This window comes from Sorex araneus, chromosome 6 (assembly GCF_027595985.1).
Source record: "Sorex araneus isolate mSorAra2 chromosome 6, mSorAra2.pri, whole genome shotgun sequence".
NCBI lineage: Eukaryota > Metazoa > Chordata > Mammalia > Eulipotyphla > Soricidae > Sorex > Sorex araneus.
In genome coordinates, this window is record NC_073307.1 from 87953054 (window position 1) to 87977271 (window position 24218).

The 24218-nt window shown below is 53.8% G+C and overlaps 1 protein-coding gene and 1 non-coding gene across 2 annotated transcripts in view; both read left to right on the forward strand.

Annotated features, from left to right (window-relative positions):
• Positions 1-15598, forward strand: part of CD9 (CD9 molecule) — a 38543-nt gene extending 22945 nt beyond the window's left edge. Inside the window, exons 2-8 of the mRNA XM_004610450.2 lie at positions 956-1058; positions 8540-8637; positions 9720-9794; positions 11700-11798; positions 11925-12014; positions 13076-13159; positions 15090-15598. Coding sequence (XP_004610507.2) covers positions 956-1058; positions 8540-8637; positions 9720-9794; positions 11700-11798; positions 11925-12014; positions 13076-13159; positions 15090-15155 — 615 coding nt within the window. The 3' untranslated portion in view covers positions 15156-15598. The remainder of the gene's footprint in view (positions 1-955; positions 1059-8539; positions 8638-9719; positions 9795-11699; positions 11799-11924; positions 12015-13075; positions 13160-15089) is intronic.
• LOC129406352 (small nucleolar RNA SNORA32) lies at positions 7476-7593 on the forward strand. The gene has a single exon (XR_008630958.1). It is a non-coding gene; the product is annotated as a small nucleolar RNA SNORA32 (small nucleolar RNA).
• Positions 15599-24218: the final 8620 nt, after the last annotated feature.

A 24218-nucleotide genomic window follows, 5' to 3' on the forward strand; every position in this document is an offset into this window, starting at 1 on the left:
GAGCACCTCTGGAAAGCTAGATGCTTCCGGTTGAGAAACACTGGTTTTGAACATGGTTCAAGGAGCTCCAAAGAGACCTAAAACGTGCCAGAGCACGTGCTGGGCGTGCATGAAGCCCAGAATCTGATCTCTGGTCCTCCATAATCCCCTAGGTAGAGCCGTGGACCATCCCCCATGCTCCCCACCCAGCACCACTGGTCACTCCCAGCATTGCTGGGTCCAAGCAGCGTCTGTCACTGAACCCGAACATTGAACCCTCCAGTCTGGTTGGCCGAGCATCACCAGGAATGGTCTCAGGGCCCTCCAAGGGAGCACGACTTGGGAGCACCCAACCCCCTCCAAAAAAAAAAAACGAAAACAAGGACTGGAGCAATAGCACAGCGGGGAGGGCGTTTGCCTTGCATGAGGCCGGCCCGGGTTCGATTCCCAGCATCCCATATGGTCCCCTGAGCACCGCCAGGGGTGATTCCTGAGTGCAAAGCCAGGTGTGACCTCTGCATTGCCAGGTGTGACCCAAAAAGGAAAAAAAAAAAAAGGAAACAGAACAGATCTGAAGTGAATATCCAATCAGGGCTGAAACCTGAGCGTTGCCTGCTCCCCTCCCTTCCCAGAATCCCGTGCTCCCCTGCAACCCCCCACCCACCCCAGGTGCCCCGTGTACGACCGTGACCGGCCATCCTCCTTGCTGCAGCCGTGGAGTCAGGCAGGCAGGCAGCCCGTGCCCTGCAGCTCCTGCTACCCGGTTTTAGCATCCCGAGATGCCCACGTGGCCTTGCACATGTGTGGTTGTGCAGCCGCATCTCAGTGGAGCGTTCTTGCACCAAGAGCCCGTTCCACTGGGAGTGGCCAGGCACCCTGGGTTATCCGAGCGGGCTGGTATTTTTTCACCCCAACCACCGCCACATTGGCCACCGCCACCAGGACTGATGCCCAGGCCTCGCCTTGTGTCTTGCAGCTTGCCGGCATCGCAGTTTTGGCCATCGGACTATGGCTGCGATTCGATTCCCAGACCAAGAGCATCTTCGAGCAAGAGAATAACCACTCCAGCTTCTACACAGGTGAGGTGGAGCCGGGAGGGGCCGGGGCTGGCCGCCACCCTCAGTGCCGGGGGGCGGGGGGGCTCCCACATCTGTCAGCCGTGTACCGTGTCTGGGCTTCTGTGTCATTTGTTCCCCGGAATGTGCGTGGGGCTGCCGAGAGGGGCGCCGTGTGGTGGTTTCTCCCTCCAGCTCTGTCCCTTGGCTGGAACTTTGCCTTTGTCTTTTTTTTTTGGGGGGGGGGTCACACCCGGCGATGCACAGGGGTTACTCCTGGCTCATGCACTCAGGAATCACCCCTGGCGGTGCTCAGGGGACCCTATGGGATGCTGGGATTCGAATCCAGGTCAGCCACATGCAAGGCAAATGCCCTCCCCGCTGCGCTATCACTGCAGCCCCGGAACTCTGCCTTTGGACCACACAGCCCCCAGCCTCTGCTTCCTGGCCTCTCAGTTCTGTCATTTCATGTCTGTTTCCCACCAGCGTCATAGGGAAGGCCTGTCTTTCCTTCTAACAAATCGAGGGGAAGGGAGGTGTTGGACCCCACCATTCACACAGAGACCCAGGGACCCGTCATCTCTATAAAACTGGCCAAGTTAGGTGGCAGAGAGGTGGCTCTGAGGAACAGCATGTGAGCTTTGGTGCAGAGCGCCCAGTTGGATCCCAGAATGCCCACCACGGAACTAGCCTCCCGCCCCCCTGCTCCCAAAGACAGAAAAATCATTCAAAGTTAGTGCAAGGGTGGGAGAGAGAGTACAGGGGTGAAAGGCTTGGCCTTGCATGCAGCTGACCCCAGGTTGATCAACGGCCATCCCATATGTCCCCAGCACCATCTGGAGTGACCCCCCAAGCACAGAGCCAGGAGAAGCCTCCAGGCGCTGGTGGCTGGGACCCCAGTCCTCCCCCCACCAAAAAAATAATAATAATATAAAATATCGGATCTGCTGGGCTGGAGCGATAGCACAGCGGGGAGGGCGTTTGCCTTGCATGCAGCTGACTGGGGTTTGATTCCAGCATCCTATATGGTCCCCTGAGCACCACCAGGAGTAATTCCTGAGTGCCTGAGCCAGGAGTAGCACTATAGCACTGTCGTCCCCTTGTTCATTGATTTGCTCGAGCGGGCACCAGTAACGTCTCCATTGTGAGACTTGTTACTGTTTCTGGCATATCGAATATGCCACGGGGAGCTTGCCAGGCTCTGCCGTGCGGGCGGGATACTCTCAGTAGCTTGCCGGGCTCTCCGAGAACCAGGAGTAACCCCTGTGAATTGCTGGGTGTGACAAAAAAAAAAAAAATTCAGATCTGCCAGCCCTTTGGACCCCTGGTTCCAGGATAAATGCCGGTGCTGTCTCATTTCCTTTTTTCCCATGGCTCTCAGGGTAGGGCAGACACTTCTCATTTCGGTCAGAAACTCGCGGGCTTCTCCCCGCCGACCCCCTGGCGTCCCTCCTCAGAGTCATTCTGTCCCTTTCAGGCGGTGGCCAGCTGGCCAGGTCCACCCCGAGTCCCGTCAGCCATGTGCCCGGCGCCCGGTTTCCACATCAGCCCGCGGGATCTGGGGGGCTCGGAAGCGTGTCCTTGCGAGAACCAGCAGCGGCCGCCCCTATTTTTAGGACGGCGCTGTCATGTCATTAGAGCGCGGGGTACAAGAGTGACCACTTCCTCCCCACCCACCAAACAAGTTATTTTTAAAGAAAGACGGAGGAAAACAGTCTGAGGAGGGTTATCTCCCGGGCCAGCCGGGCTCCACGTGGCGCCGGGCCCGGGGTTCGGCTCACTGGGCTCGCCTGCGTATTGACCCCCATGGGGGTGGACGGGGGGTGGGGGGGCGTTTTTTTTTTTTTTTTTTAAGGCAAGGGGCAGAAAAACACAAGGTCTGGTTCTGGTGTTGTTGTTTTTCCCTAATAACACGCAGTGGAGGGAGCAGGTTTCCCATACTGCCCCGACTTGTCTCAGCAACAACTGGCCTTTCTCTCATGTGACCGGCTGTGGGCCTGGAATGCGGGGAGACTGGGAGCCTGTCACATCTTGTCACCCCAGGGAGCCGGGACCCCCTCCACCACGGGGGAGGGGGAATGTGGACGTGGGAGGCCAGAGGCCAGTCGAGGTGAGAACCCCAGACCTTCCCGGGCCCCGTCTGTTCCCCTGAGTGGCACCCACCTCACCCCTATTTTTTTGGGGGGTGGGGGCGGGGAGGTCACACCCCACCTCTTTTTTTTTTTTTTGGTGCAGGGGAGGTCACACCCGGCGATGCATAGGGGTTCCTCCTGGCTCTGCATTCAGGAACTACTCCTGGCGGTGCTCAGGGGACCTTATGGGATGCTAGGAACTTGAACCCACGTGCAAGGCAAACGCCCTACCCACTGGGCTATCGCTCCAGCCCCCACGGCTCTATTCTTTAGACAAGGGCAAGCTCGCTGCATGTTCAGGGACCTCGTTACCCAGGGGCTGGAGCTGAGATGAAGGCCCTGGAGCTTGGCTTTGTGTTGGCTGCCGCGCTCCCTCACGTGGATCTGCTGAATCCCCGTAAGACACGGAGACAGCCTGAGTCCTATTTCTTTTATTTTACGCGCAGGGTTAGCGCCACACCTGGCGGTGCTCGGGGGTCACTCCTGACTCTGCACTCAGGATTTACTCCCCGCGGTGTAAGAGGGATGCTGGGGATCGAACTCGGGTCGGCCACATGCAAGGCAAACAAACACCCTCCCCACCCATCTATCTATCACTCTGGCCCCCGAGTCTCAGCTCTTTCGTGCAGAAACTAAGGCTCAGAGAGGTTCGCCGGAACATGCCCAAGCTCAGAGGCCCTGGGGATTTGAACCCAGCCTCTGACACCTGCTTCTTGAGTGATCTGTGCTAGGTTCTTGTGGCCGGGGGGGGGGAAGAGGGGAGGCGGAGGCTTACGGGAACAGAAAATAGCTCCCCTGATACACACCCCCCTCCACCCCCTAGAGATGATGGTGCTCTTGATCTTTCGGCTTCACCCAAAATAGTCTGGGGACAGAAGCCCCCAGCAGGGAGCTGGAGCAGGGAATAACTGCATGGAGGATCGAGGGCCCCCAGACCATCACAGACCCCCAGTGCAGAGGGCCCACCGGACGCAACCAGAGGGGACGGTTTTCCAGACTACAGTTCTAGCTGGGGGGGGTCAGGGGGTGTGGGGAAGGGGCTGCCCCCACTCCGACCAAAGAATACAGGGCCCCCGCAGCCAGACCCCCTTCCTAGGAAAGAGACGAACGTGGAGGCATCGTTCCGTTTGCAGGAGCCCCGGCACCCAAGTGTGAAGCAGGCGGCAGTAGAACATGGGTCGGCCCAGCGGCCCCTGGGGTCTGGCTGGAGCTCGTCCCGCTGAGGGCTGGGGAAAGTGAACAGCGGCTGTCGGGCAGCGGGCCCAGGCGGCTTTATCCTCTGGGCCCCCTCTCCCGGGGCTGTGAAGCCAGCCTTTGTGTTGCCGCGACACCCCTCTTCCAGCGCAGAGGGCCAGCTCGGCTCCGGCCACCGTGCCAACTGCCGGGGCTGACCGTCCCCTGAACCAAGGGGACTGACTTCCTCCCCCACACTGTCCCTTTCCAGGGGGGCCCCTTGCATGGCTGGGTCGCAGCAGCCGGACCCCTGAAGGCTCTCGGGATGTCTTTCTCCTGCAGGACGGACGCCTGCAGACTCGGCCAGCAGGGCTAATCCCGGCGGGGCCCCGGGAGAATCCCGAGCAGCTGACGGCCTTATATGGGCCTGCTCTCTAGGCCGGCCCGCCCGCCGGCTGCCTGATCCCGGGCTGCGAGCATGTTGGCAAACTTGGTTTTCTTGGCCCCCGGCCAGCAGCCCTTAACTCCTTGCTGTCCTTCCAGAATCAAGAGCCCCTGACGGGGAGAGGAAGGGAGGTGGGGTCCCAGCCAGGGCGTATTCACCCCAACTTTTTTTTTTCTTTCTAATATAGCCCCACACTCCCCCGCCGCTCCCCCCCCCCACCCACCCACACACCCACACCCCCCCCACACACACACACGTTATCAGGGGCTGCTTCCAGCAATCCGCAAACACAGAAAGTGCTGGGGGGTGGGTTAGGGGGGTAGCATGGGGGGAAGGAGATCAGACTCACAGCTTCCCACCTGCAGCGGGTGTGCTCTGTCCCTTGAGTGTGTGTCCCTGCCCTGCCAGCCCGGATCGGGAGCGGGCACCTGTGAGGTGTGGGCCCTCGGGCCAGTTTCCAGGTTCCGGCTTGTATTTGAGAAGGCGGGGGGGGGGGGGAAGGAGGGGGGTACGAGGGGGGAGCACGGCTGGGCTTGGACTCTTGTTTTTCCCCAAGAGACACGCTTTGGGCCAGGCCGATGGCGTTTGCTGCCGCGCTGAGGGAGAGCGAGAGAGAGAGAGAGAGAGAGAGAGAGAGAGAGAGAGAGAGAGAGAGAGAGAGAGAGAGAGCTGTCGGGGGGTCAGTGGTGGGGTTCCCGTGGGGCTAGTGGGGCATCACAGGCTGTTCGAAGCAAGTGGAAACGGGACTGTGTGTGCACACAAACCGGTGTGGCAAGTGCCTTGTGTGCAGGATGGGGGCAGCCGGGGTGCCCCCCGTGCCCCGAACCCTCGGGAGGGCCGCCCCTTGGGAGCTGGTGCCGCTGAGCTGAGGAGGCTCCGGCCCTCGCTGCCGGACGCCCCACACCAAAAGGCCTTTCCCTCTCTTGTGGACTTTGCAGCCTAGGAGGGCAGCCTGCACGCCGCAGAATACATAGCCCTTAAGCAGATGAACACGGCCGCGCAGAGAAGGGCCGTGACGGAGAACTCTCCATGAGTCAGAAAGCTAACATGCGCTGGTGTCAGGAAGGGGAACCGGGCTTTGTCATCACCAGCCTTGGCTAAGGAGTGGGGGGGGGGTCGCAAGGAGGGGCCTGGCCCAAGAGCAGCCTCAAGGGCGGCTTCCAGGCGGAGACCCCAGGTCGCCTGACCCGATGGCCGCTCAGAAATCCCTCAGAGCAGCTGTCAGGGAGTCGGGCATCTGCATCTGCCATTTGGGGGGGTGGGGGCGGGGGTCCGAGACCAGTTGGGCAGCTGTCCCGAGCGGGGTCTGAAGCCAGCAAGAGCCTTTGTCCTGAAAGTGTGATCTGCCGAGCCTTGGGTGAATGTTTCCTGCAAACCAGGAGGCCTCTTTAGGAGATGGGGTGCTGGGGGGGGGCGGGGGGGGAATCTTGCCGCCCCCACCCACCAACACACACATACACACACACACATTGGGAAACCGTTTTCGTCTCTTAGCTCCTGCCACCGCCCTCCTTCTCCCTAAGAGCTCCAGGCCACTTCAGCCTGCCCCTTGGCCTGCACTTAGCATGTCCACTCCCATTTCCACCCAACTATGTGCCTGGTGCTCCTCAACCCTCCGTGCTGGCCTCTGCTCAGCCCTCTCTGGTGCGGAGGCCCCTCCTTCCAGGAGCCTGCCCGGGTCTCCCCCAACACAGCCTGACCCAAGACCCCTCCCCCCTGCCCCCGCCCATCGCACACACACACACACACCCCCCCCCGGGGGGACGACGGGAGCATAAGTTGCATGTGTGTCCTCACGCGGGGCCGGGCGTGTGCGGGGACAATGAGCATATTCAGGCCCCGCCGGTGCGTGCACGTGACCTGACGTCACGATGACAGATGTGGGCGCCGAGGCACAAGCGGACCCTTGTCTGCGCCCGTGCACCCCAGCTGTGGGCGCCCAGGCCCCACCCCGCAGGTGGGGCCCAGTGACATCACGGCAGCGCCCGCCACTGGGGGTCTCCTGCGTGAGCCCTGCCCAGGGCTGGAGGCGACATCACAGACACGCTCAGACTGCCCTGGGGAGCCCCCGAGGTCCAGTTAGAGGAGAGGGCGGAGGAGGGAACACCCCCACTGCTTGCTCGCCCCTCATATGTGGCTGGGGGTGGCCACGGCAGCCCGTCCCGCAATAGAAAACGTGCAGCAAGATCAAGTGGCTTGTTTGTGTCTTTTTGGGTCACACCCGGCGAAGCTCAGGGGTGACTCCTGGCTCATGCACTCAGGAATCACTCCTGGCGGTGCTCGGGGGACCCTATGGGATGCCGGGAATCGAACCTGGGTCGGCTGCATGCAAGGCAAACGCCCTCCCCGCTGTGCTATCGCTCCAGCCCCAAGTGGCTTTTAGTGGGGTCCCAGTGGAGCCTCTCAGAGGCCCGACTCGTGGCTGGCTGGAGCATCCTGAAGGGGTGAGGAGAGACGACGGCTCAGGCAGGGCACGTGGGAGAACCCCAGGGTCAAGTCCCTGCGCCACGTGGCTCCCCGCTGGAGCCATCATAAGCCATTTGGAGCACCACAGATGGGGCCCAAAAATCAAAGAAGGGAGCAGGGCCAGGATGTGGCTCTTAGGGGGGAGTGCGGGAAGCACTCGGCCTCTCATGTGGGGGGCCCCGGGTTCCAGCCCCTGCACCACCAACACAAGACAACGGCCTCTTACGATCCTTGCCAAGGCTCTTAGAACCCGGTTTCTTAATTGCCGTGGACATGATCTTAGACAAAATGCCTCACTGGGTTTGTCTTCTACCTTGCTAGCATCCGACCAATGGGGACATTATTATTTTTTTTTTAAATTATACTTTGCCAAATTTGCAATCACCTTTATTTTTTTTATTTTTATTTTATTTTATTTTATTTTAGGTCACACCTGGCGATGCTCAGGGGTTCCTCCTGGCTCTGCACTCAGGAATTACTCCTGGCGGTGCTCAGGGGACCCTATGGGATGCTGGGAATCAAACCCAGGTCGGCTGCGTGCAAGGCAGACGCCCTCTCCGCTGTGCTATTACTCCAGCCGAGGGGGCATTATTTTTTTGAAAAGGGGGGGCACTGGAGCGATAGCACATCGGGGAGGGCATTTGCTGTGCATGTGGCCGGCCCGGGTTCCATTCCCAGCATCCCATAGGGTCCCCCGAGCACCACCAGGAGTAATTACATAGTGCATGAGCCAGGAGTAACCCCTGTGCATCGCGTGCATCGCTGGGTGTGACCCCAAAAGCAAAAAAACTAATAAAAAAATAAAACTTTCAGGACACACGGAGGCCTTTTGAGCCGTCTGCCCCCGAAGGCCTTGCACGTAGGGGCGGGTGGGGGATTGCCCTCGAGGACGGTTTGGAAGGCTCCGCGCCGCCACCCTTTGCCCTGATTCAGAAGTTGGGGTGCAGTGAAGCAAAGAGCCTTCCTGACCCTCCGTCACCCCCGCCGTCTCCCCGGGGTGCCCAGTGCCACCGCCTCCCCTGTGCCCTATGCGTCAGGCAGCTCACGACAGTCATCATGTCCTGGGTCACCGCCACTGGCAGGCAGAAGGATGCGACCCCGGGCGGGAGTCGGAGGTGGGGGGGCTCTTTCCTGCGAGACCTCGCTCTCCTGCTGGACAGAGCTCCCGCCCCCCCCTTCCAGAGCCCTGGGTCAGCCCTGGCGGCGATGGGATGGAGAGCCTGGGGAGGGCGGGGGTGGAGGCAGTGTGAGGGGACCCCACACTCACGGACGGCTCCCTCTCTCCCCAGGTGTGTATATTCTGATCGGCGCGGGCGCCCTCATGATGCTCGTGGGGTTCCTGGGCTGCTGCGGGGCCGTGCAGGAATCCCAGTGCATGCTGGGATTGGTGAGTATCCCTCTGGGCCCCGCCTCCTCTCGGATCTCATTGGTCCAAAGGCCATAGCACAGGTGGGGCGGGGCGGGGCCAAGAAGGAACCCCGTGAGCGCACCTTCCCCGCTGCACACACACTTTTCCTCCCGCTCCTTCCCCTGCCTGGGGCCAGTCTTGAATCTTGGCCTTTCCCCTGGGGCATTAAATGCCAGGCCTGTGTTTTTTTTTTTTAACCCCTTTTTCAAGAACCACATCTGCTTTCATTTTTTTATCCCCCTGAATTCTTGCAAACCTCGGCCTTCTCTTTCCCTTTTTACATTTTGATTTTTTCCAGGCCGGGAGATGATTCCTGGGGCCAGAGCACAGAGCACCGGCTGTGCATGTGGGAGACCCAGGTTCAGCCCCGAGCACCGCCAGGTGTAGTCCCCCAACCCCCCCAAAAAAAGACTTGATTTCCTTCAAACTCCAAAGTACTTGATTTTTTTTTTTATTTCCTCAGTCTTTGTGAGTGGAGGATCTTATTTATTTATTTTGCTTGGATTTGTTTTTTTTTTCTTTTTTTGGCCCACACCCATGCTCAGCCTCACTCCTGGCTCTGTGCTCAGGGCTCACTCCTGGCTCTGTGCTCAGGGCTCACTCCTGGCTCTGTGCTCAGGGCTCACTCCTGGCTCTGTGCTCAGGGATCACTCCTGGCTCTGTGCTCTGAGCTCACTCCTGACTCTGTGCTCTGGGCTCACCCCTGGTAATGGAGTGAGCTTGGGGCACCCACATGAGGTGCAACCATTTGCAAAGCAAACACCCACCCCCCTCTGTCCTGTCTCTCTGCCCCCAGCAGTGGAACTTTATTGATGACTAAGCCCTAGGAATCAGTCCTCGATCTGGAGCCCACCACCCCAGTTCTTCCTCCTGAGCAGGCACTGTTGCCCTCTCGAAGTCCCTTCCCTGCCCCTTCAGAGCCCTTGATTTGTGCCCCCTCCCTCCCAAGACACACCCCACCCCCACCCCACACCAGCCTGTGGGGAGCTGCCCTTCCTTACTCTTCAGATTTGGGGCCAGCGTGTTTGATCCTCACCGCACCCTCTCTTTCTGCCTTCTAGTTCTTCGGGTTCCTCCTGGTGATATTTGCCATTGAGATCGCGGCAGCCGTCTGGGGCTATTCCCACAAGGAGGAGGTAGGTGTCACCCCACCCCGCAGGACCAGCTGCCACGTGGGTTTGGCATGGAGGGACGGGGGAGGTAGGGGGGGAGGACAGTGAGGGTAATGGGGTCACCTTAGGTCAGCTTTCCACCCTTACGTGCCCACGCCTTCTCTTGACTGCCTGGCAACACGCCCCTCTAGATGTGAGTCCCCCAAGGTCAGGAAAGGTGAGTCCCCATGGCCCCACATGGGAGCAGAGGGACATATGTTCTAGAAGCATCTCCCCCCACCACAGATGTCTTCCCCTCTCTTCAAAAAAGATGATCCCGAAGGAAAACAGCTTTCCGAGTGCTGGCGCACCTCTAGTCCCTCCCCCTGTCTCTGAATCTGCTCCACCGTGAGCCCAGAGGTGCTGTCAGACCTGAATCAGGGTCCAGAGATGAGCAACATGTGGGTCCCCCTTTCAGGGACCCCCCCCTCGCCCCTACACAAACACACCCTAGTGTGGGAGAAAGACACGTGTTATACTGCGTGTCATAGAAATGAGGAATAATGCTGAGTTCCCTGGGGGTTGAGGAAGGTGGGGTAGGGAACTGGGTGACCTTTCTGGCATGAGGTTGGGTCTCAGGAGGAAGTTGGTGTGTGACGGTGTACCTCCTTGCTCAACTGAGTTTGGACTTCCTGAAGAGCCAATGAAGGGAGTTGGAGGTTGGGGGGGACATCCAGAGGGGGGTCCCCAATGATGCTTTCTGAAGGTGGCCTTGTCAGCTCTAGCAGGAGGGGACACAAGGACAGATGTGGCACGCAGGAACCGTGTTTGAGAAGACAGTGCAGTATCCAAATGATACAAGGCTGTCACCTTGGCGACAGGCGTGCGTGATTATGAACGATGCTGAGTCAAGGGTGCCAGGTGGTGGCCAGCTAATGGGAGGGGTGGTCAGGGCAGCAGGCTGGCAGGCATCCCTAGGATGCAGCCAGGGGCTTGAGGCGTTCTCAGACCTAAGACTCTGGCTAATGTTTATTCCAACTGCGTTCTAGCAGATGCAGTACTCGCCCGCCACTAACCACTCACCCTCTCGGCCCGTCCTCAGACCCCCTCTGCCCTAGCCCGGCTCCTTGTCCTGCAACAGAGGCAGGAGCCACTAAGCAGAGATTAAGAGTTTGCAATTTGTAGTGCGACTCTAAGGGAAGGAAAAAGGAAGATGGAAGGAACCCAGGTTGAACGGATGGAACTGCAGGCCATGTATGTGTGAGACCAGACAGGAAATGCATGATACACACACACACACACACACACACACACACACACACACACACAAATAAATAAATAAATAAAAATAAAACAAGGAAGAAGAGAATTGGGAGATTACTCAAGTGGTTGAGCATTTGCTTTGTACGCAAAAGACCTGGATTCAATTCTGGGGCACCCCATGGGTCCCTGTTTCCCGTCCCATGCCACCCCAGCACTGCCAGATAATGGCCCCCAAACAAAGCCAACACACAGTGGAGAAGGGAAGTGTGGCGCAGGTGTCCGGTTTGTTTTTAAGTGACTTAGGGGCTAGGGCGATAGCACAGTGAGTAGGGCATTGGCCTTGCATGCGGCCCACCGGGGTTCACTTCCCAGTAGCATCCCATAGGGTCCCCCGAGCACTGCCAGGAGTAATTCCTGAGTGCAGAGCCAGGAGTAACCCCTGTGCATCACCGGGTGTGACCCAAAAAGAAAAAAAAAAAAAAGAAAAAATTTAAAAAAAAGAAATGACTTAGAGATTCTGTTTTGCTCAGGAAAGAAATGGAGATGAGAGGACCCCTCCCCAAAATGCCAGAGAAAGTTGGGGTGGGGTGGAGGTCGGGCCTGGGGGCTCCGCAAGAGGCAGAAGGAATCTAGAATCTATGTGACAGCCGTGAGAGAAAACATCTCTGCCCCCCTCCCGCCCTGTAGGTAATTAAGGAAGTGCAGAAGTTTTACACAGACACCTACAACAAGCTGAAGAACAAGGAGGAGCTGCAGAAGGAGACGCTGAAAGCCATCCACGCTGCGGTAGGTGATTGGGGGTCCGGACCTTCCACCCCGGCCCTGCGACGCGCATGCGCGCCCGCGCCTTGGGGCGCCCGCCCCCTCTCCCCGGCGCCCCTCGCCCTCTCTCAGCCCTGCCCTTCTCTGCAGCTGGACTGCTGTGGCATTGTTGGCGGTGTGGAGCAGTTTATCACGGACATCTGCCCCAAGCAGGGTATCCTCAACAACCTGGGCATGAAGGTAACTGCCCCGAACCAGCCGCGGGGTGCTCCGGGCGGCACCCGGGGGTGCAGATGTGAAGTGGGTCCCCGTTCTGAAGGACGTGGCATCGGGCACCTCACATACCCTGTCCACCCTGCAAACTTCCTTGGTGGTGGCCAGACAAAGGCCACACGGGGGAAATAACGGTTCCAGCTCCCTGCAGTGACTGGGCACCGGAACCGCCTGGCCCCTCCCTCAACCCTCCTCCCCAGCCCTCAAGGACAGGTGCCCCTGGACTCTGCCACTTTTCAGAGAGAACCTGACCTGGGCAGAAATAGACGATGGTTGTGGCTGGATAAAGAATACAGACAGTGGTGGGCACTTGCCTGGCATGCAGCTGACCCGGGTTAGATCCCCAACACCCCCGTATGGTTGCCTGCGCCCCGCCAGGAGGGAGTGATCCCTGAGTACAGAGCCGGGAGTCAGCCCTGAGCACCACTGGGTGCCAGCAGCACCAAACAACAACAACAAATGAAATAGCCCCTGGGGGCTGGAGGGGCTGGTCTACCTTCTGTAGTGTGCAGCTGACTCGGGTTCGACACCCCACTAGGGGCTGGAGCGATAACACAGCGGGGAGGGCATTTGCCTTGCACGCAGGCGACCCAGGTTCAATCCTCAGCATCCCATAGGGTCCCCCGAGCACCACCAGGAGTAATTCCTGAGCGCAGAGCCAGGAGGAACCCCTGTGCATCACCAGGTGTGACCCGAAAAGAAAAAAGAGAGAGAGACACCCCCCGCCCCCAGGAGTGATCCCTGAGCACAGAGCCAGGAGTAAACCCTGAGCATGGCCAGGTGTGACCTCCCCCTCTCCGGGGGGGACAAAAAAAGCCCCCAAAGCAGGGCCTTTCTCTTCTTGCTGCCCCAGTTTTAGGCATCCCCCCAACCCTTAGCTTCACCTTGGTTTTTCTCTCCATCCACCAAGACCCCCGAACGCTCTTGTCGTGCCCCTGGCCCCGTCTCTGCGACCCCCCCCCAGTGTGCAGGGAGGAAAGCAGGGAGGGGGGACTGTGTCTGATCCGTGTCTCCCTTTGCCCTCGAAGCCCTGTCCTGAGGCCATCAAAGAGGTTTTTGAAAACAAATTCCACATCATTGGTGCGGTGGGCATCGGGATCGCCGTGGTGATGGTAAGTGTGGGGGCCCCGGGGCGGGCACTGCAGGGGTGATGGGCAGGGGGCCCTGCCTCAACGACGGCACCTTTACCATCAGACTCCATCTTTTCACTGCACTGGGAGGCGGGAACCAGGATTCCCGGCGAACAGGAGGCCCGTTGGCCAAAGGCTCCGGAAGCAGCAGGAATTTGAGCTCCGTGGTCCATGGACGGTGTGTCCAGCAAGAAAGGCCAGGCCCGTTAGGCCAGTGCCGAGGCCACACCTGATGTAGCAAAGATAGGGCACGCCCACGCCTGCTAAGGGGGCCACCCCCATTTTTTGGGAGCCTGTGCTTCTCAGGCCCTTCTGCTTCTCTTCCCTCCCCTCCCCCAAGAAAGTGGTTCCGGAACCACAAAGGGTCGGGGGAGGGGGGCATAAGAGAGAGCGAGAGAGAACACGATGGGTAGGGCACTTGCCTTGCACGTGGCTGACCCAGGTTCAATCCCCAGTACCACAGATGGTCCCGCAAGCCGGCCAGGAGGAACCCCCGAGGAGCAGCTAGGGGGACACCGCGTGTGGCCCCAAAAATAACAGAAATGAAAAAACAGTCGGGATGTGAAGGCAGTGCCACCTCCTCAGAAGTCTGAGGGACTCTGTCCCAAAGATGGCCGGCTGGCGGGCCAGGAAAGGGGTGTCAAGCCAGTGGCCCTGGCCTGTCAGGCCCTGGAAACCACAGAGAGCCAACAGGAAGAGGTGACCCCTTCTGTCACCATGAAAGTGATGAGCCGTGGAGGGGACACAGTCCTCTTCTGTCCCTTACCAGTCATTCCTTGAAGACAGCTGCATCCTTTCATCCTTTTTTTTTTTTTTCTCTCCGAGTCACACTCAGTGATGCTCAGGGTTCCTCCTGGCTCTGCACTCAGGGATTGCTCCTGGCGGTGCACGGGGGACCCTATGGGATGCCGGGGATCGAACTTGAATCGGACGTGTGCAAGGCAAACGTCCCACCCCACTGTGCTATCGCTGCAGCCCTGCGTCCTTTCTTAACAGTTAAAGTAACAGGACTTTTTAAAATAGGGCTGGAGAGACAGCACAGCGGGCAGGGCACTTGCTTTGCGCATGGCCAACACAGGGGCTATCCCTGGCACCCCTTATGGTTCCCTAAACTCCACCGGGAGTGATCCCTGAGCACAGTGCCAGGAGTAATACCTGAGCACTGCCAGGTATAGCCAAAAAAAAACTAGATACTGAAATTGCTTCTAAAACACACCTGCACACGGATGGAAGCAAAAGAACGAGCCAGATAGGACAAGGGTTAAGGCCATGCTTGCCTGGCCTGCAGCTGCGGCCACAACCCTGGTTCGAATCCCTGCACCTCTTATGGACCTCTGAGCAGAGTCAGGTGTGTGTCCCCCCCCACCAAAAAAAAAAAAAAAAAAACAAGCTAGTATAGACCGTTGGAATAGGTGGGGCTTGAGCACTGAATTTTGCTCGTAGAATATTGGAGTCACCCTGAGTATTGGAGTCACTCCAGGAAGTTCCCGTTAGCAGCGTAAGGCTTCCCTGTGGTCCAGCCCCGGGGCGTCAGCCTTTGTACCTGCGTCCAGTGGCTGAACATCATTGACCTGTACCACCCCCACTTCCTCCTTCCTCACCCTCCAACTCTGCCTGCCTCCAGGATGCTGGGGCAAGGCCTGGGGCAATAGTACAGTGGGGAGGGTGTTTGCCTGTCTTGTGACCCGGGTTCGATCCCTGGCATCCCATAGAGTCCCCCGAGCACTGCCAGGAGTCACTCCTGAGTGCAGAGCTAGGAGGAGCCTCTGAGCATCGCCAGGTGTGACCAAATTAAAAAAAAGGACTCTGGAACACATGGTTATTTGTCCCGGCTGTGACGGTGTCCGTCTGCCCCTCGCCCTGCCGGCCTTCCCCAAGCCCCTCTGTCCTCACCCGCCTTCTGTCTTTGCAGATCTTTGGCATGATCTTCAGCATGATCCTGTGCTGTGCCATCCGCAGGAGCCGAGAGATGGTCTAGAGTCAGCGTGTAACCCCGAGCAGGAACACGGACCCCCGAAGACGGTTACTCTTCCGGGTCTAGGGTTGTTCATTTTGTTTTGCGTTGCCACTAACCTTAGTATCATTCTGCATTTCTAAACAACGACATTTTATTTTCTATGTTGGTCTTTTTAATGCTTTTTTTTCAATATTGATATTTGTAGTGGAGGGGTTGGGGGGTATGGTTTGCTTTGGTTTATATATTTTTTTGTTTGGTTGTTTGTTTTGCTTATTACCATAAGCAGAAATCCTGCAATGAAAGGTACTATATTTGCTAGACTCTAGACAAAAGATATTGTATATAAAGAGACTTTTTTGTCTTTAAATAGATTAAAAAAAAGTATATCTATCAAATTTAATCAGGTTGTAAGTTATGTTGAAGACAATTTGATACATAATAAAGAATTATGACAATATACTGGACTGATCCTTGTTTTGTGTTTTTTTTTTTGTAAGAGCTGTTTGTTTTTCAGATGTCTTTCAAATGCCGTTCCACCATTTGCTCTAACTGCATTTGTATGAAAAGTAGATTGGAAGGTTGGCCTCCCTACTTTAAGAATGAAGAAATGGGGGCTGGAGCGATAGCACAGCGGGTAGGGCGTTTGCCTTGCACACATAGCCAACCCGGGTTCGATTCCCAGCATCCCATATGGTCCCCCAAGCACTGCCAGGAGTCATTCCTGAGTGCAGAGCCAGGAGTAACCCCTGAGCATCGCCGCCGGGTGTGACCCAAAAAAGCAAAAAAAAAAAAAAAAAAAACACAAGAAAACAAAGAATGAAGAAATGGAGGGGCCAGAGAGATAGGACAAGGGGGTATGGTGTCTGCCTTGGACCTGCTGAGCTGGGCTTGATCCCTGGCACCCCATAAAGTCCCCTGAGCACCACCCTTGAGCACAGAGCCAGGAGTAAGCCTGAGCACCACTGGGTGTGCACAAGAATCAAAAGATTAAAAAAAGAAAAAGAAGAAATGGAGTCATAAAGAAATGACAGAACTTTTTTTTTTTTTTTAATTTATTTATTTTTAATTAGAGAATCACCGTGAGGGTACAGTTACAGATTTATACACTTTTGTGCTTATACTTCCCTCATACAAAGTTTGGGAACCCATCCCTTCACCAGTGCCCATTCTCCACCACCCGTAAACCCAGTGTCCCTCCCACCCTCCCCAATCCCATCTCCCCCCCACCCCACCCTGCCACTGTGGCAAGGCATTCCCTTCTGTTTTCTCTCTCTAATTAGCTGTTGTGGTTTGCAATAAAGGTGTTGAGTGGCCGCTGTGCTCAGTCTCTAGCCCTCATTCAGCCCGCAACTCCCTTCCCCCACATGGCCTTCGACTACAATGTAGTTGGTGATCGCTTCTCTGAGTTGACCTTTCCCCGGAACATGAGGCCAGCCTCGAAGCCATGGAGTCAACCTCCTGGTACTTACTTCTACAGTTCTTGGGTGTTAGTCTCCCACTCTGTTATTCTATATACCATAGATGAGTGCAATCTTTCTATGTCTGTCTCTCTCTTTCTGACTCATTTCACTCAGCATGAAACTTTTCATGCCCATCCACTTGACTACAAAATTCTTGACCTCCTTTTTTCTAACAGCTGCATAGTATTCCATTGTATAGATGTACCAAAGTTTCCTCAACCAGTCATCCGTTCTGGGGCATTCGGGTTTTTTCCAGATTCTGGCTATTGTAAACAGTGCTGCGATGAACATACATGTGCAGATGTTGTTTCGATTGTACTTTTTTGCCTCTCTGGGATATATTCCCAGCAGTGGTATTGCTGGGTCAAATGGGAATTCAATATCTAATTTTTTGAGAGTCGTCCAAATTGTTTTCCAGAAGGGGTGAACCAGTCGGCATTCCCACCAGCAGTGAAGAAGGGTCCCTTTCTCCCCACATCCTCTCCAACAGCGGTTGCTTTTGTTCTTTTGGATGTGTGCTAGTCTCTGTGGTGTGAGGTGGTATCTCAAAGTTGTTTTGATCTGCATCTCTCTGATGATTAGTGATGCAGAGCACTTTTTCATGTGCCTTTTGGCCATTCGCATTTCTTCCTTGGTAAAGTTTCTGTTCATTTCTTCGCCCCATTTTTTGATGGGGTTGGATGTTTTCTTCTTGTAGAGTTCAACCAGTGCTTTATATACCATTGATATCAACCCCTTATCTGATGGGTATTGTGTAAATATCCTTTCCCATTCTGTGGATAGTCTTTGTATTCTGGTCACTGTATCTCTTGCGGTGCAGAAGCTTTTTAGTTTAATGTAGTCCCATTTGTTGATCTCTGTTTTTACTAGATTGCTTAGTTCCATGTCACCTTTGAAGATACCTTTATCTTCAATATCGTGGAGGGTTTCGCCGACCTTGTCTTCAATGTACCTTATGGTTTGTGGTCTAATGTTGAGGTCTTTAATCCATTTTGATCTGACTTTTGTGCATGGTGTCAGGTCAAGGTCTAAACCCATTTTTTTGCATGTGGTTGTCCAGTTGTGCCAGCACCATTTGTTAAAGAGGCTTTCCTTGCTCCACTTCACATCTCTTGCTCCCTTATCAAAGATTAGATGGTCATACATTTGGGGTTGTGTGTAGGGATATTCCACCCTGTTCCATTGGTCTACGGCTCTGCCTTTGTTCCAGTACCATGCTGTTTTAATTGTTACTGCTTTGTAGTAAAGTTTGAGGTTGGGGATGGTGATGCCTCCCATCATCTTTTTCCCAAGAATTGTTTTAGCTATCCTTGGACGTTTGTTATTCCATATGAATTTTAGGATTGCTTGATCCATTTCTTTGAAGAATGTCATGGGTATACTTATAGGGATCGCATTGAATCTGTATAATGCTTTAGGGAGTATTGCCATTTTGACAACATTGATTCTCCCTATCCACGAGCAGGGTATATGTTTCCATTTCCTCATGTCCTCTTTGATTTCATGGAGTAGCGTTATGTAGTTTTCTTTGTAAAGGTCTTTTACTTCCTTGGTTAAGCTGATTCCGAGGTACCTGATTTTCTGGGGCACGATTGTGAATGGGATTGCTTTTTTCATGTCCCTTTCCTCTGCCTCATTGTTTGCATATATGAAGGCCATGGATTTTTGGGTATTGATTTTGTAGCCTGCAACTTTACTGTATAAGTCTATTGTTTCTAAGAGTTTCTTAGTAGAGGTTTTAGGCTTCTCTAGATATAGTATCATGTCGTCTGCAAATAGTGAGAGTTTGATTTCTTCCCTTCCTATCTGGATGCCCTTAATCTCTTTTTCTTGTCTAATAGCTATCGCAAGTACTTCCAGTACTATATTGAAGAGGAGTGGTGAGAGTGGGCATCCTTGTCTTGTGCCTGATCTCAGAGGAAAGGCCCTTAGTTTTTCCCCGTTGAGGATAATGCTTGCCGTAGGCTTGTGATAGATGGCTTCGACTATCTTGAGGAAAGTTCCTCCAAACCCCATTTTGGCGAGGGTTTTCATCATGAAAGGATGTTGGATCTTGTCAAATGCTTTCTCTGCATCTATTGATATGATCATATGGTTTTTATCTTTACTTTTGTTGATATGCTGGATTATGTTGATTGATTTCCGAATGTTAAACCATCCTTGCATCCCTGGGATGAATCCCACTTGGTCGTGATGTATGATCTTTTTGATGAGTTGTTGGATCCTATTTGCTAGTATTTTGTTGAGGATCTTCGCATCGGTGTTCATCAGGGAAATTGGTCTGTAATTTTCTTTCTTAGTGGTGTCTTTGTTTGCTTTTGGTATTAGGGAGATATGCGCTTCATAGAAACTGTTTGGGAGAGTTCCTGTTTTTTCAATTTCCTGGAAAAGTTTGAGGAAAACAGGCAATAGGTCTTCTTTAAATGTTTGGAAGAATTCGCCAGTGAAACCATCTGGGCCTGGGCTTTTGTTTGGGGGGAGGTTTTTGATTACCGTTTCAATTTCCTTAACATTGATGGGTCTATTCAGGTATTCCAGGTCTTCTTTCTTCAGTGTTGGGAGATTATAGGAATCAAGGAATCCATCCATTTCTTTTAGGTTCTCCTTTTTTGTGGCGTAAAGACTTTCAAAGTAGTCTCTAATGATCTTTTGAATCTCACTGGTTTCTGTTATGATGTCCCCCTTTTCATTTCTGATTCGATTTATTAGAGTTTTCTCTCTTTCTTTCTTTGTGAGACTTGCTAGCGGTTTATCAATCTTATTTATTTTCTCAAAGAACCAACTCTTTGTTTCATTGATCTTTCGGATTGTTTTTTTGGTTTCGATGTCATTAATTTCTGCTCTAATTTTTATTATTTCTTTCCTTCGGTCTGGTTTGGGGTCCTTTCTCTGGTCCTTTTCTAGGGTCTTGAGTCGTGAAGTCAAGCTATCTATGTGGATCCTTTCTTCCTTCCTGAGGAATGCTTGGAGAGCTATAAATTTTCCCCTTAACACGGCTTTAGCTGCGTCCCATAGGTTTTGGTAGCTCGTGTCTTCATTCTCATTTGTTTCTAAGTATCTTTTGATTTCTTCCTTGATTTCCTTCTTGACCCACTCATTGTTCAACATGGAATTGTTTAATTTCCAGGTGTTTGATTTGATTTTCCGTATTTGTGGGTGGTTAGCTTCTATCTTCAGCGCATCGTGGTCTGAAAAGATGGTTGATACAATTTCTATTTTTCCGATTCTATTGAGGTATGTTCTGGGGCCCAGTACATGGTCTATTTTTGAAAATGTTCCATGTGCACTGGAAAAGAATGTGTATTCTTTCTTTTGGGGGTGTAAGGCCCTGTATAGGTCTATTAGGCCTCTCTCTTCAATTTCTTCATTCAGAGTCAGTGTTTCCTTGTTGAGTTTTGTTCTTGTGGATCTATCTAGAGGTGATAAGGCCATATTGAAGTCTCCGACTACAATTGTGCTGTTAGTGATGTCCTCTTTGAAGTCTGTTAGGAGTCGTTTTAAATATTTAGCCGGTCGTTTGTTAGGAGCATATACGTTTAAGAGTGTGATTTCTTCCTGTTGTACATATCCCTTGATAAACAGAAAATGACCTTCGCTGTCCCTTTTGATCTTTTTCATCCTGAAATCTATGTTGTCGGATACCAGGATGGCCACTCCAGCTTTTTTAAGGGGGTTGTTTGCTTGGAGGATTGTTTTCCATCCTTTGACTTTGAGTCTATGTTTACTCTGTTTGTTCAGGTGTGTTTCTTGCAGGCAACAGAATGTTGGGTTTAATTTCCGGATCCATTTAGCCACTCTGTGTCTTTTGATAGGTGCATTTAGGCCATTGACATTGAGAGAGATTATTGTGATGTGGTTTTGTGTCATCTTTCTGTGGGATTTGTTGTTCTTATGGGGCTCCTCCTTGTCTTACAGTAGCCCCTTTAGACCTTCTTTCAAGATTGGTTTTGAGTCTATGAAGTTCCTGAGCTGTTGTTTATCCGAGAAATAGTGTATAGTTCCTTCGAGTTTGAGTGAGAGTTTAGCTGGATAAAGTATTCTTGGTGAGGCATTCATTTCGTTGAGTTTTTTCACTATGTCCCACCATTGTCTTCGGGCTCGGAGGGTTTCTTCTGACAGATCGGCCGTAAATCTGAGGGGTGCTCCTTTGTATGTGATTTCCCTCTTTGACCTTGCTACTTGTAGAATTGTGTCTCTATCTACAGCATCCGCCATTCTGACTATGATATGCCTTGGAGTCTTTTTATTTGGGTCTCTTTTTGCTGGCACTCTTCGGACTTCTTGTATCTGGACGCCTGCCTTCTCCAGCTCTGGGAATTTCTTAGTGATGATGTCTTTGACTATGTTTTTTTCATTGGGGTTACTTCCCTGTGGTTCTGGTACTCCAATGATTCTTATGTTGTTCCTCTTGAAGTCATCCCCCAGGGCTCTGATTCGCTCTATAGCCATTTTGAGGTCTTTGGCCATGATTTGTTGCTGTCTGTAAGCTTTCTGCAGCTCATCCTCAAGCTCGCTGATTCTGTCTTCGGCTGTAGTCATTCTGCTGTTGAGGGCATCTAGTGAGATTTTTATTTCATCTACCGATTGCTTTATTTGTGAGACTTCGGTTCGAAGGTTTGAAATTTCTGCTCTCATTTCTGCTCTCATTTCTTCCTGTATTTTCTTGGTAGACCGTTCCAGCGCTTGATTCATCTCCTCCCTTAATTTATTGGATGTCTGTTCCATAGTTGCTTGGAGTAGGTCGACTCTCCTCCATATTTCCTCTCTGAATTGTTTATCTGAGAGGTCGTAGATGTTGGGAGACTCTTTTGAGGTTTCTAGTATCTTTTCTTCTCCCTCTCTTGGTGGAGGGGATTTTCGCTGTTTCTTCATATTGTCACGGAGGTGCAGAGTTGGAACCTTGTAGTTATTTATTCCTCTTCCTTTTTGTGGGAAGAAGGGGCTCCGATTGTGCTAAACTTCCCTTATTCACTGATAGCTTTTATACTGTCAGCCTAAGCTAATGGCTATTTTGCGTAAATGTTTGAGCTCGCAAAAGTGAGTTTTCAAAGGAATACACAGTACGGATTGAGCTGAGGTAGCAAAGAATAACTGCGGCCGCGTTAGCGTTGGCCGCTCTGAGAGGAGGCCACGCCCACTAAGACACAGATAGAATGAATTCTATCAATTGTGGCCAAAGGAGAAGGCATGGAATGGTAAAAAAAAAAATAAATAACTGCGGCCGCGTTAGCGTTGGCCGCTCCGGAAAGAGGCCACGCCCACTTTTTAGGCCACGCCCCCTGAGATGAGGACACGCCTCTAAGCAGCAGAGTGGGGATTGGTCAGGATCCGACGGCGGCGGCGGAAAGGTGCCAGGCAGGGGCTTCAGGAGAAGCCCCGAGCCGCGGTGGGCAGGGGGCGGGGAGGGGGGCTTCTCCGCGCTGAGGCAGGCTCTCCAAGGGATTGCCTGTTTACCTGCAGGATGGAGATTGGTCAGGATCCGACGGCGGCGGCGGAAAGGTGCCAGGCAGGGGCTTCAGGAGAAGCCCCGAGCCGCCAGAAATGACAGAACTTTGATCCAGAGTCCTAGAATTGTCCATAGAATAACCCTAGGACCTCACCCACGGCTTATTCTCAGAGTATCTTAGAGATACAGCAATAAAGGTGACCTCCCTGGAACCTTGCACCCAGTCCATAGTAAGTAGCTGTGCAGTTAATACTTGTTAGCCACTAATACTTGCTCATTTATAATGGAGCACTTATCCATCAGCGTTTAACCACAGCAGCAGCGTATGTATCAAACGTTAAAGACCGGTGGGGAGGTAGATAGCTACATTGGATGGATGACTGATAAGAAGGACAGAAAGAGGGGCTGGAGCGATAGCACAGCGGGGAGGGCATTTTCCTTGCACTCGGCCGACCCAGGTTCAATTCCCAGCATCCCATAGGGTCCCCCGAGCACCGCCAGGAGTAATTCCTGAGTGCATGAGCCAGGAGGAACTCCTGTGCATCGCTGGGTGTGACCCGAAAAGAAGAAGGACAGAAAGAGGGAAGGGGAAGGGGGGAGGAGGGAAAGGAGGGAATAGTAATCCCTTACAGAGTATTCAAGGGAACTGGTTGAGCAATTTCATGCGAGTCTCCGTGGGACTTGCACATGTAAGCTGGAGCCAGTGAAGACAGACCAGATGGCCCAACCCTGGCCCCTGCGCGTGTCCTACCGAGGCCGGGACTGTTTTACGGTGGAAGCAAACACACACCAGCCCGGAGGTGGACCGACCCAGGGAATCAGCCACAACAGCCCGTGTGGGCTGCAGGGTGACGGGCGGCTGTTTCCTTTGCCGCTTCCCGGCCTCCTGTGAGCAGGAAGGACAGTGCTGGGAAATGTAGCTGGGCTCAGCCAATCCGCCCATTCGGCGAGACGTGGGAGACCCCGCCCACAGTCCCGGGCCCTTCAGTGTCCAGCGGGGCAGTTGCCACAGAGATCAACACTGAGCGGGGAGGAGCAGAGGCACCGGAAGCCTGTGTTTTATTTTCCACTCACTTTACCACTTCAAAGAGGGCCGGAGCCACAGCGTAGCGGGAGGGTGTTTGTTTTGCACATGGCCGACCCGGGTTCGGTTCCCAGCATCCCATAGGGTCCCCTGAGCACCGCCAGGAGGGAGTCCTATGAGTGCAGAGCCAGGAGGAACCCCTGAGCATCACCGCGTGTGACCCAAAAAGTGGAGGGGAAAAAATTCAAAGAAAAAGATGAAAACAGCATTCCTTGAGGCTGGAGCAATAGCACAGCGGGGAGGGCATTTGCCTTGCACACAGCCGACGCGGGTTCGATTCCCAGCATCCCATAGGGTCCCCTGAGCACCACCAGGAGGGAGTCCTTAGAGTGAAGAGCAGGAGGAACCCCTGAGCATCACCGCGTGTGACCCAAAATGTGGAGGGGGAAAAAAAATCAAAGAAAAAGATTAAAACGACATTCCTTTTGTTTGAGGGGCCACACCCAGTGGTGTTCAGGGGTTCCTCCTGGCTCTGCACTAAGAAATGACTCCTGAAGCTGGAGTGATGGCACAGTGGGGAGGGCATTTGCCTTGCACACGGCCAACCCAGGTTTGATTCCCAGCATCCCATAGGGTCCCCCCGAGCACCGCCAGGAGGAATTCAAAGAGATTACTCCTGGCGGTGCTCAGGGGGGTGCCGGCACCCTCTAGGATGCCGGGAATTGACGCCAGGGGGGCTGCGTGCAAGGCAAGTGTCCTACCCCCTGTTCTATCACTCCAGCCAGGCATTTTATTTTTAAAAAATCAGAACAGGGCCTGGGAGATTATTCAAAGGGTTGGACCACAAGCTGAGCAGGCAGAAACCCCGGATTGATGATCCTCAACAGTATGTGGTCCCGCCCCTAAAATAAAGTTTGTTTGCAGAAGGGTTAGGGACAAGAGGTGGAAATCACCCATGTCCCATCAGCATTTAAGGAATAAACAAATGCCAGGGGTAGTTTGGCCTTAAAATTTCACAAAAGTGGCCGGAGTGATAGTACAGCAGGGAGGGCGTTTGCCTTGCACACGGTCGACCCAGCTTCGATCCCCGGCATCCCATAGGGTCCCCCAAGCACCGCCAGGAGTGATTCCTGAGTGCAGAGCCAGGAGGAATC